We start from the raw sequence: 14,195 nt of genomic DNA, 5'->3' as shown, positions 1-14,195 counted from the left end.
TATCAACCATACCGACATTTGATGATGATGATTTTTCAATGACGATGATTGATGATGACTCTACATGCTTGTGTTTGTGTGTGTGTGTGTAGATATTAACATCAAATTTATTGCCATTTGTGTTTTGTGTATTTAGAGTGAATTGGAGTAAATTATTTAGAGTAATAATAAGAAAAAAAATATAAATAAATAAAACAACCAACTTAAATAATTAATAAACATAAAATAAATAATATAATATGTATGAAAATATATGTTAAATGAACTGTTTTGTGTTTGTTTTATCAGAAATGAAAAATACAAAGGTAATTAAAAATAAATAAAATAAATAACTTAATATATTAATAAAAAAAACCGGTTGAAAAAATATTTTAAAAAATTTACATTAACCAAAATAATAATAATAATAATAATTTTTATATTTTAAAATAACTAATAGATTTAATTGATTATTAATTTTTATTTTTAGGTTACGTTTTATAGTTCATTAAATTGAAAATTAAAAAAATAAAATAAAATAAATCAAAATGGATTCACCAGGATTAAAAGGTCCATTAGATGATGTTGTTTCTGATACGTCAAATAGTATTGTAACAATAACAGGAGGTTCTGAAACACCGGATAGTATTAGAGGCTTTCCCGATAATGATTCAGTAAATGACAGTCCAAAAATAACAAAACCAGTACTTGGTAAAGTACAAGCAAAAAAACGTTTAATGGCATTTGCAAATGTTCTTAATACACCATTAAAATTACAAAAAATTAATGATAATAAAATATTAAATTTATCTGATAATCATGATACAGATAATGATAATTATCGTAAACGTGTAAAATTAAATAAAAATAATAATAAAAAACAATTAGAACCAAAATTAGCTGCAATTGATGAAATAATGCTTGACGATGCAAGAAGAAAAATGCTTGCACAAAATACACCAGATACATTTGATGGTAATGAACGTTTTATAAATAATAGAAGTAATGATAGAGATAAAAATAAATATAGAGAACATGAACGAGATAGAGATTATTATAAAAAATATAAACAAGGAAAAAAAGATCATCATCATCATCATCATCATCGTGATTATAGTCATCGTCGTGATAGTAAAAAATCAAGAAAAAAATCACCATCAGATAAAAGAAATAATACAACAATTAGTCCGTCCAATAAATCAATAGATAAATTACAAATAAATGATAATGATAAAAAAAATCAACATAATATTACTGATTTATCATTAAAAGATAATAAAATTAATTTAAAATCTATAGATAATAATAATAGCAATGAATTAAATGATAATATTGAAAAAAATTTAGATAATTATTCATTTGGTTGTGATAGTTGGAAAAATTTTAAAAATAATGGTGGAATTATTAAAATTAAATCATCATCACCATCATCATCATCACAAGTGGCAAATGATAATACAAGTAAAGAGCTTAATTTAAAATCATATCAAGAATATGATATGCATTTTAAAAAAATGCTTATGACTAAAAATTATCATCATGAACGTACAAGTGTACTTGCTGCTGGTTTACATGATACATACAAAGAATATCCACCAGAGACTATTCGTATTACTAAAAATAATAAAAAATCACAAATATTATATTGTGAAAATCCAAGAGTATCAATGTACATGCCACTTAATTCATTTAACAATGATTTATCACCAGAACGTCAAAAAATAATACGTATGATAAGTGATTCAACTGAAGAATCGATTGTTTGTTCTGTTGATGATGAAGAATTTAAAAAAAGAGATTGGTTTGATAGACAAATATTAATTCAAGACAAAAAATTATCATCTGATGTTGCAAATATTGATTCAATAAATACATCATCTACAATAGTTGATACTGATAAACAACAAGACATGTCTGAGCATAATGATGATAATGAAAATAATTGTAAAAATGAATTAGTTCAAGCATCATCAAATTCGACTATAATTGACAATGAAACTATTGAAGAAACTAAAATAGCTACACCAATTGATGAAATAAATGAAAGTATTAATAATCAAAATTCTGATAATGATAAATCTGTTGAATTATCATCAACAGTTGAAGAAAATCTTGAATCAGAGTATGAACAATTTATGAAAATTGTTTGTAATGATACATCGACTGTTGCAACATTGGATGATCAATCATCTTCTAAAACTTCATCACCTTGTGTATCAAATAATGAAATCAATGTAACACCAATGGAAATTGATAAACTGCCAATTGAAAATGATGATAATGATGGTACAACTGTAGTTGAAGAAAAACCAATAATAAAAATTGAAGAAAATAATACAAAACAATTGGATGATGGTGAGCTTGTAGAAGAAGCTGTTGATAATAATAAAATAAATGAAGATAATGAATCAAATGAACAAGAAATCGAAACTGTTTATGAAAAAGTTGTAATTAAACATGAACCACTTAGTGATAATGATAAATCAATAACAAAAAAAATTGTTAATAAAAAACGATTGAAAAAAAAAAGAGTAGCTTCAAGTGAAAGTAGTGAGACATCTTCTTCATCATCTTCATCATCTTCGTCTTCGTCTTCGTCGTCAACATCATCATCGTCTTCTTCTTCGTCTTCTTCTTCATCCTCTTCATCGTCAGGATCATCATCAGAATCATCAGACTCTGAGGAAGAAACACGTAAACGAAGAAAAAGAAAAAAAAGACGAAAAAGAAAAAGACATATCAGTGATTCAAGTAGTGATACAAGTGATTCAAGTAGTGATGATAAAGTATCAAAAAAACGTAAAAAACATCATCAAAGAAAAAATAAAAAATCATTAAGAAAAAAAAAACGTTTAAGACGTAGTTCATCATATTCTGATTCAAGTTCATCAAGTAAATATAAACATTCCAAAAAAAGAAGACATAGAAAAATTAATATGAAAAAACGTAAATCAATAAAGAAACGAAGATTATCAAAAAAATCAGAATCAGATGAAAGTTTTAATCTTCAAAAAGTTAAAATTGAAAAAATTGATATTGAAGAAGAAAAAACTAATAATATAAAGACACCAGGTGTTGAAATAATACCACCTGTAGCGACTATTGTTGAAACAGTATCGACATCAGTTAATGAATTAGAAGTTAATAATTTGAATGATAAAATTGATGATAAAGATGAGACAAATAGTATTGAAGAAGGTGAAATTATTGAATCAGAAAAGACAAGTGATGAATGTGCTATTACAAAACAAGAACAAGTTGAAGAATCAATTGAATCTGAATCTATTTTAGCTGTAAATGAAAAATCTGCTCCATTAGATAGTAAAGTAGTTGAAAATATTAATGTTGACGTAATACCAATTAAAAAAGAAAACAATTCAATAAAAATTCAAGATGAAAATATTCAAGAGACAGAAGATGATACAAAAATTAAGATAACAAATGATAAAAGTATTTCAAGTGAAATTACAAAAGCTGAAACTGTAGATAATAATTTAGTCAAAGATTTAATTGTGCAAGATGATAAATCTACAAATGAAATAAAAAAAACTCGTCAAAATTCAACAAGCAATACATCATCATGTGGTACAACTAGTGTAACAGAAGCAAGTGATAATGATAAATTAGAAAATCAACAATCAATATTAAAAACAAATAAAAAAGCTTCGAAGAAAAAAGAAAAATGGGGAAGTCAATTGGATTTTGATTCTTTAAATTATCTTAATTTTCCATCATCAAATAATAAAGTTGAAAAAAAACTTGATGATTGGGAAGTTGATAGTATAGATTCAGATAAAAATAATTACTCATTACAATCAATAAAAGATAAATTAAAACCATCAAAAAAAATTAATAAACAAGTTAGATATGATGAAAAAACAGATACATATATTGCTGTTGAAAAAGAAACTAAAATTGATAATAAAAAAAAGAAAATTCAAAAATTACCATCATTAAAAATTTGGGAAGATGAAGAAGAAGAAGATGAACGTCAAGCAGTTATTATAACAAAAGAAAAAGAAAAATCTACAGAGTCTGTTGAAGATTTAAAAACTTGGCAATCAAATATTGTACCTGAAATTTTAAAAGTTGAAACGAAAATTGAAAATGAATCAATTGAAAAAATATCTGTACCCGTAATTGATAAAAAAGAATCATTACCAGTTGATTTGATTAAAGTACCAGAACAATTAGCGCCAGTATTATCAGAAAATATACAAAAAAATGAAACAATAAATGAAGAAAAATGGGAAAAATCAATCAGTCCTGTTGTAGAATCACCAAAACCATTAGAAACACCAGAAGATTCACTTGTTGCTGTTAATTGGGAAGAAGAAGAACTTCAACCTTTTATAAGTGAACCTATTGACAGTAAAATATTATCAAAAAATAAATCATTGATAAAAAATTTAGAAGGTAAATTTGAAATTGAAAAAAATAATTCTGGATTAAAGGATAAAAAAAATAAACACAATAGTCCAAGTGGATCTGATGTTATAAAAATATCAGATGAATCAAGTGACAGTAGTAGTGATAGTAGTTCATCATCAAGTAGTTCTGATAGTGAAAGTGACAGTGAATCTGAAAATAAGGAAAAAAAATTTATCATTAAAGATAAAAATACATATTCAGATTCTGATACAATGAAAATGATACAAAAAAATTTAGTACGTCAATTCAATGACAATAGCTCGGATAATAATGATACTAAAAAATCAAATGACAATGTAAAATCTACAATTGATAAATCAGAAAATTATTTATTAAAATTATTACCAAATCAGTTGATTAAAAAACGACCAATTGCTGAATTATTAAAAGATCCAGTTACAATAAAAAATGAAAATAAACAAATAATTTCTGATATTATTAATAGTTTAAAAGAACCATCTGACCCAGAACCAATTAAAAATGAAATATCACCCCCAAAACCTGTATTTAAAAGTACATTTACAGAAATAATTGTTCCAAATTCACAATCACCACAACAACAACAACAACCTGATCAACGTGATCATTTAGAAATTCATATAAAATCTAGTGAAGATAACAAAACAAGTAATTTAATAAATAAAGAAAAATTAAAATATGATGATCGTCCTGGAAGATCAACATCACCACGTGATAGACGACGTTACAATCAAGATGATAATAAATATAAAAAATCATCACCAGTATCTTGGTACAAAGGACGAAGTAGAAGTCGAAGTAGATCATGGAGTAGAAGTCCAAGAAGAGATCGTTCAATGAGACGTAAATGTTCAGAAGAAAAACGAGATCGATATTCAAGAAGTCCATTACGTGGACGTTCTTCTGGTCAACGTGAACGTCCAAGAAGTAAAGAAAATGATTGGTTAAATCCAGAAAAAGTATATGATCCACTTGAAATGTTGAGAAATGTAACATCAGCAAATAAACAACGTGATAATGAATTATCACAAGATAAAATTTGTAAAAAGTTAGATAATGAAAATGAAAATATTGGTATTTATGGTAATAGAATATTGACAAATGATAATACTGGTTTCAATGAACGACCGTATTCAAAAAATAATAGTATTGAAAGAGATTTATTAGAGGGATCAAGATATCGTAGTAGAAGTTTAGAAAAACGTGGTCGTGATATTGACTGGGAAAAATCACCAGTATTTGATAAATTTGGTAGTAGAAGAGAAAGAAGAACACCAGATAGACATTCAAGATCATCAAGATTATCATCCCCATCACGTAGAAGTGGTTCACCATTAAGAAAAAGATTTATTTCACGTTCACGTTCAAGATCACGTAGTAATTCAAGATCAAGAGGAAGACCAAGATCTCGTTCACGTTCTCGTTCACGTTCACGTTCACGATCAAGAATACGTCCATCTGAAAGACGTAGATCATTAGATAGATTTTTACGTTCACGATCAAGAACAAGATCTCGATCAAGATCATATTCACCACGTAGAAATTTTTCAATGGGTTTTGATAGATTTCCAAGTAATTGTCAAGAAATTGGAAGAAAAATTGAAACAATTATTCATCCATCTGGTATTAATGCAACAATGGCTGATTCAGTTGGTGATTTAAATTTAATTGGTGATCAAAATACAATTGGAACAATACCATCATCATCTACAGGTTTTTATCATTCAAATGATATACCATTAGATTATCCATATTATCCAAGAAATAATTTAACATATCCACCAAGAGTTGCTGAAACAACACATACAAATTCACCAAAACGTTTATCACTTGATGATCGACTTGAGCTTGAATTGGGAATTAAAAAATCACAAGAAGCATCTGGACATATGTATAATATGTCACATTTTAATTCACCTCATTCTATGGTTGGATATCAAACACAATTACCAGGTATAATTCCAGTACGTCAAACAGTTTCATCATGTCAACAACCACCACACATTCCATTTCGTCGTAATCAACAAAATATACCACCAACTGTTGTTCAAGTTGGTAATGTTTTACAAGTTGTACCAGCTGAACAAACTTCTATAATTAATCGTACTCCAAATATACCAATTAGAAGTGATTTATTATCACCAGCATCAAATCCTAATGTTAATGTTAATACTCATGCTAATATTAATGCTAATACCAATGCCAATAATAATAGTAATAATAATACCAATAATAACAACTTAAATAGAGTTGTAAGAGTTGGTAATGTACTTCAAGTTGTACCAACGACAAATGTTGATTGGACTGCAAATATACAAACACCACCAACAACAGTTATTGAACGTTCATCAGTGCCAATAATTACCCAACAAAATTATCCACAAATATCACCATCAAATATACAAATTATAAATCCAAGTACAATAATAAATACACCAAAAATTGTACCTGTACCATTGGCTGTACCATCAATTGTCATGCCACCACCTTCAACAATATTAACACAATCAAATATTCAAATTCTTCCAAAATTAACACCAACAAAACCACTACCAGCTCCACAGCCTGTATATAATTATGAGGCAATTATGGAAACACGTAAAAAAGAAAAAGAAGAACGTAAACGTTTGAGAGATGAAAAAAGACGTGATAAAAAATTAAGAAAAATTGAAAAATTAAAAAGACGTGAAGAAAGAATATTGGGAAGAACAAGTCGTGTTGAAGCTGAAGCTGAATTAGACTTAGATATAAAATCAGTTAAAGATATTATTGATGTAAATATATTAATTGATAATAAAAAGAAAAATAATGAAGATGATAATGATGATGATGATTATGATGATGACGATGATGAAAGTAGTGGTATTGTTACAAGTGGAGTAGATGCTGTAATAAATGATGTAGAACCAGAAGTTGATGAGGATAATGATGAAGAGGTTTATGGTGATGAAGATGAAGATGACGATGATGATGAAGATGAAGAAGAAAATTATGACGATGAATCAAAAGTATCAACTTCAAATACATTAAGTCAAATTGATATTGAAAAAACAATAATTAATGAAAATTGTATTGACATTGAACCAGATAGTAATTCATTACCACCAATAAGTATTCGTCCACCACCAAAAAAAGGTATTCTTGTTGCTCCAGGTGTTTGGTCAAATCGCACATTAAATGGTGGTAATAATGATGATGATAATTATGATGATGACGATGATAATAAAAATGTAGAAAATTTTGTAGACGATATATCAATTCAGCTTAATGATAATGCAATAATAAATTGGGAAATGGAAGATGATAATTTAGATAATGATAAAGACAATAATAAATTAACAAAAATACGTAAAATACGTGCAAAAAAATATGTTAAATTTGCTGATGGTGTTAATCCAGGTGAAGGAACAAGTCCAAGTGGTTGTGAAGGTGATATGCCATCACCTCCACCACCAGAATCATTAGTAAATGATGATCCACTTAAAGAATTACATATTAAAAAAACAAAAATACGTAAAAGTTCAAGGAGAAAGTTAAAACGTGTTAAACCATTAAAAACCAAGAAAAAAGTCAAGGTTTGTTTAAAATAATTTATGTCTATGTGTATTGGTTCAATAAAAATATATATTTTATTAATTTTTTTGTATTTTTTTTTACAGGTAAAAGTAGTTAAATTAAAAAAACCAAGGATAACACCATTGGCTGCAATGATATTTGATGATTCTGATGAACTTGATGATCGTTCACCACCACCACCACCTCCTGGTTCACCTCCACCACCACATTTATGGCCAAGTTATTTATCAGCATATAACTCGTCACTTCGTGTTCCAGAAGTAACATCAACTTCCTTATCACCAAATCAAGTTGCACCACCACCAACTCCTCTTCCTCTTCTTGTGCCACCACCACCACTTAATTATCATCAATTACTCAATACAAATGTGTAAAAAAAAAAATCATTTTATATATATACACAGTTTGTTTTGAATATTTTCTTCCCTTAGCTGATTTATTTAGGATAATTTATAGTTATTGTCTTTTTTTAATTTATCTTTATAACTTATATGATTAAATAAAATCATTGCAAGACTTGAAGTAGTGCAAAATGTATATAAATTTATGTGTTATTATATTTGCATTATAAATTCTTCTCTATGTTTTTAAAAAAAAAAATTGTAAAAAGATGTGTATGAAGAAGCTGAAATAGATAAGAAGATGAAAAATTAATTTGATAAATTGTTTAATAATATTGCACAAGTGTAAAAACAAAACAAAGATCTAATTATATACAGTGTTAGTTATTATTTGTATCTTTTATCTTTGTTTTTTTTTTGTCTCCACTTAGTTTTAGTTGTGGTACTTGTTCACTGTATGTATTAAGTTGGTCAGTTGATTAAAAACCTTGTTCGGGAACAGTCGGCACATTGGCCTTCGTTGACTGTCGTTCAGTCAAGTTTTTGTTGTTGTTGTTGTTTATCTTAACTTGTTTATCAAGCTTTCAGCTCTCAGCTGATTCAATAACCTTTGAATTTTGACAAGCAAAAAAAAAATAAATAAATATCAATTATAATGATAAACACTTGACAATGAACAAAGTTTAAATTATCAAAATATCAAGTGCCTTCTAAATATTATCTAGGTCAAAAAATTATTGGTTTATTTATTTTTTATGTTTATTAAATTATCGTTTTTATATTTATATTAAAAAAAAAAAAAACAAAATTATACAATGCTGATTGATGCACTGTGTTCAAAGTGCTCTTGAGTGAATTAATGCTATCTTTTTTTTTTTGTTAAGTTCCTCTGATTATTAATTTATTAATTATTATTTATTTATACAAAAATGCCAACACAATTGAGTAAATTTTCTATAAATTCTACTTGTCATGAAGTTATACATCCTTGGACAAATTCCTGTATTTCAGCAACTGCTGGACTTGGTCTGCATTCCATCCAAGAATGTCTAAAAATATATTCAACTGTTTACTTTGTAAGACTATAATTATTTATTTAAATAAAAAACAATAAATATACGTATCCTTAAAATTAATCTTGCAAATAACATGATATTTTTTTTTCTTGTGAATATTCATGACCGTTATTCAATCACCCAATGATTATATGTACAGTTATCATCACGTTATAAATAAAACAAAACACTCAATTACTAGATTAACAATAAATAAAAAATAATAATGTAATAATCATGCAATATTAATTAATTAATTTATATATTTGTTACAGGTAACTTTGTTAATGAAAGGAAAAAAACCATCAAAAGATGACATCAAAAAAACAATCAGTGGTATTTTACAATCAACTGCATTTTTGTCATGGAGTGCATTTACATTATCATTTTCAATTTGTTGTTTGAGGTATGTTAGGTTAAATATATCATCAATAAATTATAAATAATTACATGATAATATGTATTTTGTTTCAGACGAATTCTGGGTAATTTTAATATTTTATCTGTATCATATATTCCATCATTTTTTTCATGTTTATCAGCAATTATTATTGAAAGACCATCAAGACGTCCACTTCTTTGTCTATATGTATCAAATATTGTAAGTTAATTGTTAAATAATATTTATAAAATTATTAACAATACAAGGATATTATTACAATAATATAAAATTAATTACAGGCAACAGAAACATTATTTAAAATGGGTGTATGGAGAGGATATTGGAAACCAATAAAATTTGGTAATGTTTATATATTTGCAACAAGTATGGCAATGTTATTATATTATTATCGTTGTGAAGAAATTAAAAAAGATTCAATATTTCGTATTATTAAATTTATTGCAAGTCCATATGAAGATCCAACTCATAATGATCATAAAAATATTTCAATAAATAATTCTAATAAACATACTGATGCTAAAAAAAAAATTATATATAAAAATAAAAAATCATTAAGTATTATTTGGAAATCATTAAAAGTTTATCAATATATTATAACTTGGATTAAAAGTTTAACAAGACATTCAACTTGTCCACATCCACACAGTTGTATACATTTTATTATTGAGGTAATAATATTTATTATTAAAAAAAAAAATAATAAGACAATATTAAAATTAAAATTTTGTTTAATTAATAAAGGGAACAAGTAAGCTATTTGGAATTGGATTGGGTGTACAATTATCAATGAAGATAATTTTTCAATTACAAAAATTAATAAAACAGCCAAAATTAATTAAAACAATTTTATTTAAAAAAAATAATTTTAATTTGGCATTATTTCTTGGTGGATTTACTGGTTTTTATAGAGTTTGTATTATTTATTTATTAATTTTATTATAAAAAAAAATACAAAATAATAATTTATATATTTTAATTTATAGCTGATGACATGTTTATTGAGAAGAACATTTGATAAAGATTCAAAGTATCATGCAATACCATCTGGTTTAGTTGCTGGTGCTGCATTTGCTATGTTTCCAAATAATACTGTTGCACTTTATGTCATGTGGAAATCATTACAGGTAAAAAAAAAATATAATATTTCATTTGCTTCTCTTGTTATTAATTATTATTTTTGTTAATTGTTTAATTATAATTTTAGTTGTACTGGAATAGAGGTGTTGAAAAAGGATATTTACCAGAGTACAAATGGTTTGTTATTGTTTTATATAGTCTAAGTACTGCAGTGCTTCTTCATGCAGCAATTGTTGAGCCACAAAATCTCAGATCATCTTATTGGAAATTTTTATACAACTTATCTGGTGGAAGGTAAATATAAAAAACCATCATAATATTAATAACAATTAATTATTTGTTATCCTTTTTTTATTATCTAATAGAATTGCATCAATGTCAAGAGTTCCTCTTGATGAATTTGGCTTGAGTTCATCAAAATGTCTACAAGATGTTTTGAAAGCAACAAACACAACAGATATTAAAAAATATTCATTTTAAAAATATATTATTTATTCAGTGTATTGTTTACAATACGATGAGGTAATACTTTATTTTTTTTTCAAGTTAATATAATCATAATGACGTGAAAAAATATATGAATAGTCAATTGTGATTTTTGCATAATACAGAGTCCAAAAGCCAGTGTCCTATAACTAGGATAGATCATTGAAATTGAAAAAAAAAAAATTAGTATATTTCATAAGTACGTACGAAGTTCAAAATTATTATAATCATTATAATAATACAAGCAAATTATTATTTTTTTACGGGATAAAATGCTTATATATATTTTTTTTTTAATTTAATTTATTATTTATTTAAAATGGTGCATAGATTTCTTTTATATTTAAAAAAAAAGGGTTTAAAAATTACCTTATAGAAATATTTTAATTATCAATCGAGTCTTTTTTTTTTTTTTAAACAATTTATTTATTGTTTAGCTGTATCAAATTAACAATCAAAAAGGCGTATTGATAAATTTAAAAAATAAATTAAATATTTTCAATGATATTTTATTTATTATACATAAAAAAGTTTTCATAAAAAAAAATATTTTCATACAATTTTATAATGATTGTTGTTTAATAAAAAAAAAAAAAATGCAAGTATTTTTAAAATACTTTTGTTTTAACAATTTCCATGGCACGATTTATCATTACATGAGCATCACGTTTTTGTCTCTTTCTTTTAACTCTTCTATTTTTACGTAACACATTGTCCCATTTAACACGACGACCAAATAATTCATTGTTGTTATTAAATATTCCAAGTGACGTATCAGTAGGTGTTGATGGATAATTAACATTCAATAATTTTGGTATTTCTAGCATTTCCAAAGAATTAATTTGCCATGGTAAAATTCCAAATGAACAATCAGACCAGTTATAATCAACTGGAGCAATTTTAATATGTTCATTACGTATTTTTTCATCAGCAATTTCATTATTTGTTAATTCATCAATATCAATATCTGTTTGTGACTCTTCATTTTCATAACTGTATCCACATATTTTCATCAAATCATCAACAGTATGAATGTCATCTTCACTCGTAATATTTTCACAATTTAAAGAACTAATATTTGTTTGAATATTAATAATTTTTAGTAATTTAGTTTTAATTATTGAATCAATTCTCGGTGTAACAAGATTTAAAAATGATTTTATAAATTTTAATGTAAATTCATTTGCATTTGATATAATGTCATTTATAAAATTATTATTTAAAAAAATTACTGGAATATTACCAGTAATATTAAACCAAAGTGAATTATTATGTTCGGGATTTTGTTTTTTTAATTTTTCTTGTATTTTAAGTCCCATTTTTTTAGGTGTTAATTTACTTTTTGTATTATTATTATCATTAACTAATTGTAAATCTTGTTGTGCTAATCTCATTTTAACAAGACCATCACCAATTGCTTTAAGCCATAATGATGCAATTAATTTACTTTGTTTATTTTCCATTGTTGAATTTATAAATTTACATAATTTTATAATTAATAAATCAAGTATTTTTTTATCATTTAATATTGATATATATGATTGCCAAAAAATTGTCATACTTATTGGTAAATTATCATCAATTTTTTTTATATTTGAATTTTTTAAAAATAATTCCATTAATTCTTGTGTTGGTAAAAAAGCTTCACTTTTAAATAAACAATTTATTAATATATTTTTAATATTATCATGATTTTTATTACGATTTATTAATGTTGTTATTTCATTTAATAATAATGATCTTGCTGTACTTAAACGATGATTTTTTTTAGCATCATCAATACTTGTATTAAAATTATTTTTTGATTTTTTAACATAATTAAATAAATCATCAAGTGTTGATATTATATTATCATCTGGTATATCATTAACATAATTAAAATCAGCTTCAATATAAAGACCAACAGCAATCCATAATTCAATAAGATTTATTAAATTTTGTGATAAACTTGTATTATCATCATCATCATCAATTTCATCTTCATCAATATTATTATCATCATCATAAATTTCATCTTCATCAATGATATCATCATTATTATTATTATTTTGTATATATTGTTTTTCTAATACAAGATCTTCTGCTTTCCAATATTCATCATGTAACCATGATAATAATTTATTTGCTGCTAATCTTAATAATCCAAGTGCTGGAAGTTCATGTCCATGTGCTGTATCATGACGTAAATTAACAATCCATTCTGGTATTTGTAATTGTTTAGCTATTTGAAATAATGATGTTTGTTTTGTATGACCAATATTTGATATATGATTTAAAAATCTCATAATTGTTGTTGAATACATTAGACAAAGATCATTTTCATAAGTCATTGGTAATTTACCAGTATTTATTTTTGGACTCCATTCACAATCTCTTAAATAAACTTGTATCAATGACAATGTACAGTCAGGTCCAACTGGTAATTTTGGCATTCTAATAAAAAATAAATAAACAATTAATAAACTATTTATTATCGTTCCAATTTTTATAAGTAAATATTTATATATTTACCTTGCTTTCCATACTAGTAGGGTTTCATAACCTCTTGTTTGTTGAACTGTGTCATTTGAGTAAATTTGATTGTATACCTGATGCCATTCTGCACTGTAATTAATATTATAATTAATTTATATTTTTTATAATTTTATTATTAGTTATTTATTTACTTACGATGAAAACCATGGTACACGTTTAATACCCTCGTTTTTTAACGAGAGTGCCATTATTTTTTTTTATAATTAACCACGTGAAATATCCACGAGAGAGATAAGGCAAATAAAAGAGAGAGAGAGAGAGAGAGTGAATGTCCCTCTCTACTGTCTCACCTCAACATAAAATTTCTATCTCGTAATTATTTCGAAAAAAAAA

General features: G+C 25.3%; 3 protein-coding genes across 4 annotated transcripts; 2 read left to right on the top strand and 1 right to left on the bottom strand.

The window, feature by feature from the left end:
- Positions 1-73: 73 nt before the first annotated feature.
- On the top strand, positions 74-8,901 carry LOC122854499 (protein PFC0760c-like). The gene is made up of 3 exons (XM_044155235.1): positions 74-305; positions 470-7,964; positions 8,049-8,901. Exons 2-3 carry the CDS (start codon positions 528-530, stop codon positions 8,337-8,339), a joined length of 7,728 nt encoding a protein of 2,575 aa, XP_044011170.1. The 5' UTR covers positions 74-305; positions 470-527; the 3' UTR covers positions 8,340-8,901.
- On the top strand, positions 8,780-11,932 carry LOC122854502 (transmembrane protein 135-like). 2 transcript variants are annotated; one of them, XM_044155243.1, is made up of 9 exons: positions 8,915-9,382; positions 9,637-9,767; positions 9,836-9,962; positions 10,043-10,432; positions 10,506-10,673; positions 10,748-10,888; positions 10,969-11,135; positions 11,207-11,363; positions 11,453-11,637. In XM_044155243.1, the coding sequence occupies exons 1-8, from the start codon at positions 9,236-9,238 to the stop codon at positions 11,319-11,321; spliced, it is 1,386 nt and encodes a 461-aa protein (XP_044011178.1). In that variant the 5' UTR covers positions 8,915-9,235; the 3' UTR covers positions 11,322-11,363; positions 11,453-11,637. The 2 variants fall into 2 exon arrangements, with proteins under 2 accessions (XP_044011177.1, XP_044011178.1); XM_044155242.1 differs by having other exon boundaries at positions 8,780-9,382; positions 11,207-11,932.
- Positions 11,821-14,142, bottom strand: LOC122854500 (protein LAS1). The gene is made up of 3 exons (XM_044155236.1): positions 13,998-14,142; positions 13,839-13,931; positions 11,821-13,760 (listed from the first exon to the last, which is right to left on the bottom strand). Exons 1-3 carry the CDS (start codon positions 14,048-14,050, stop codon positions 11,936-11,938), a joined length of 1,971 nt encoding a protein of 656 aa, XP_044011171.1. The 5' UTR covers positions 14,051-14,142; the 3' UTR covers positions 11,821-11,935.
- Positions 14,143-14,195: the final 53 nt, after the last annotated feature.

Source organism: Aphidius gifuensis, linkage group LG4 (assembly GCF_014905175.1).
Source record: "Aphidius gifuensis isolate YNYX2018 linkage group LG4, ASM1490517v1, whole genome shotgun sequence".
Taxonomy (NCBI): domain Eukaryota; kingdom Metazoa; phylum Arthropoda; class Insecta; order Hymenoptera; family Braconidae; genus Aphidius; species Aphidius gifuensis.
Note: the sequence above shows the minus strand (reverse complement) of the source record. Positions and strands in the feature narration are given on the sequence as shown.

Bases quoted from the DNA above. Each gene is read 5' to 3' on its own strand.
- LOC122854499 (XM_044155235.1), top strand. From the start codon at position 528: ATGGATTCACCAGGATTAAAAGGTCCATTAGATGATGTTGTTTCTGAT. The intron at 7,965-8,048 runs GTTTGTTTAAAA...TTTTTTTTACAG, and splicing joins AAACCAAGAAAAAAGTCAAG to GTAAAAGTAGTTAAATTAAA.
- LOC122854502 (XM_044155242.1), top strand. From the start codon at position 9,236: ATGCCAACACAATTGAGTAAATTTTCTATAAATTCTACTTGTCATGAA. The intron at 9,383-9,636 runs GTAAGACTATAA...TATTTGTTACAG, and splicing joins TATATTCAACTGTTTACTTT to GTAACTTTGTTAATGAAAGG. The intron at 9,768-9,835 runs GTATGTTAGGTT...ATTTTGTTTCAG, and splicing joins TTTTCAATTTGTTGTTTGAG to ACGAATTCTGGGTAATTTTA.
- LOC122854500 (XM_044155236.1), bottom strand. From the start codon at position 14,050: ATGGCACTCTCGTTAAAAAACGAGGGTATTAAACGTGTACCATGGTTT. The intron at 13,932-13,997 runs GTAAGTAAATAA...TATTAATTACAG, and splicing joins CGTGTACCATGGTTTTCATC to TGCAGAATGGCATCAGGTAT. The intron at 13,761-13,838 runs GTAAATATATAA...ATTTTTTATTAG, and splicing joins CTACTAGTATGGAAAGCAAG to AATGCCAAAATTACCAGTTG.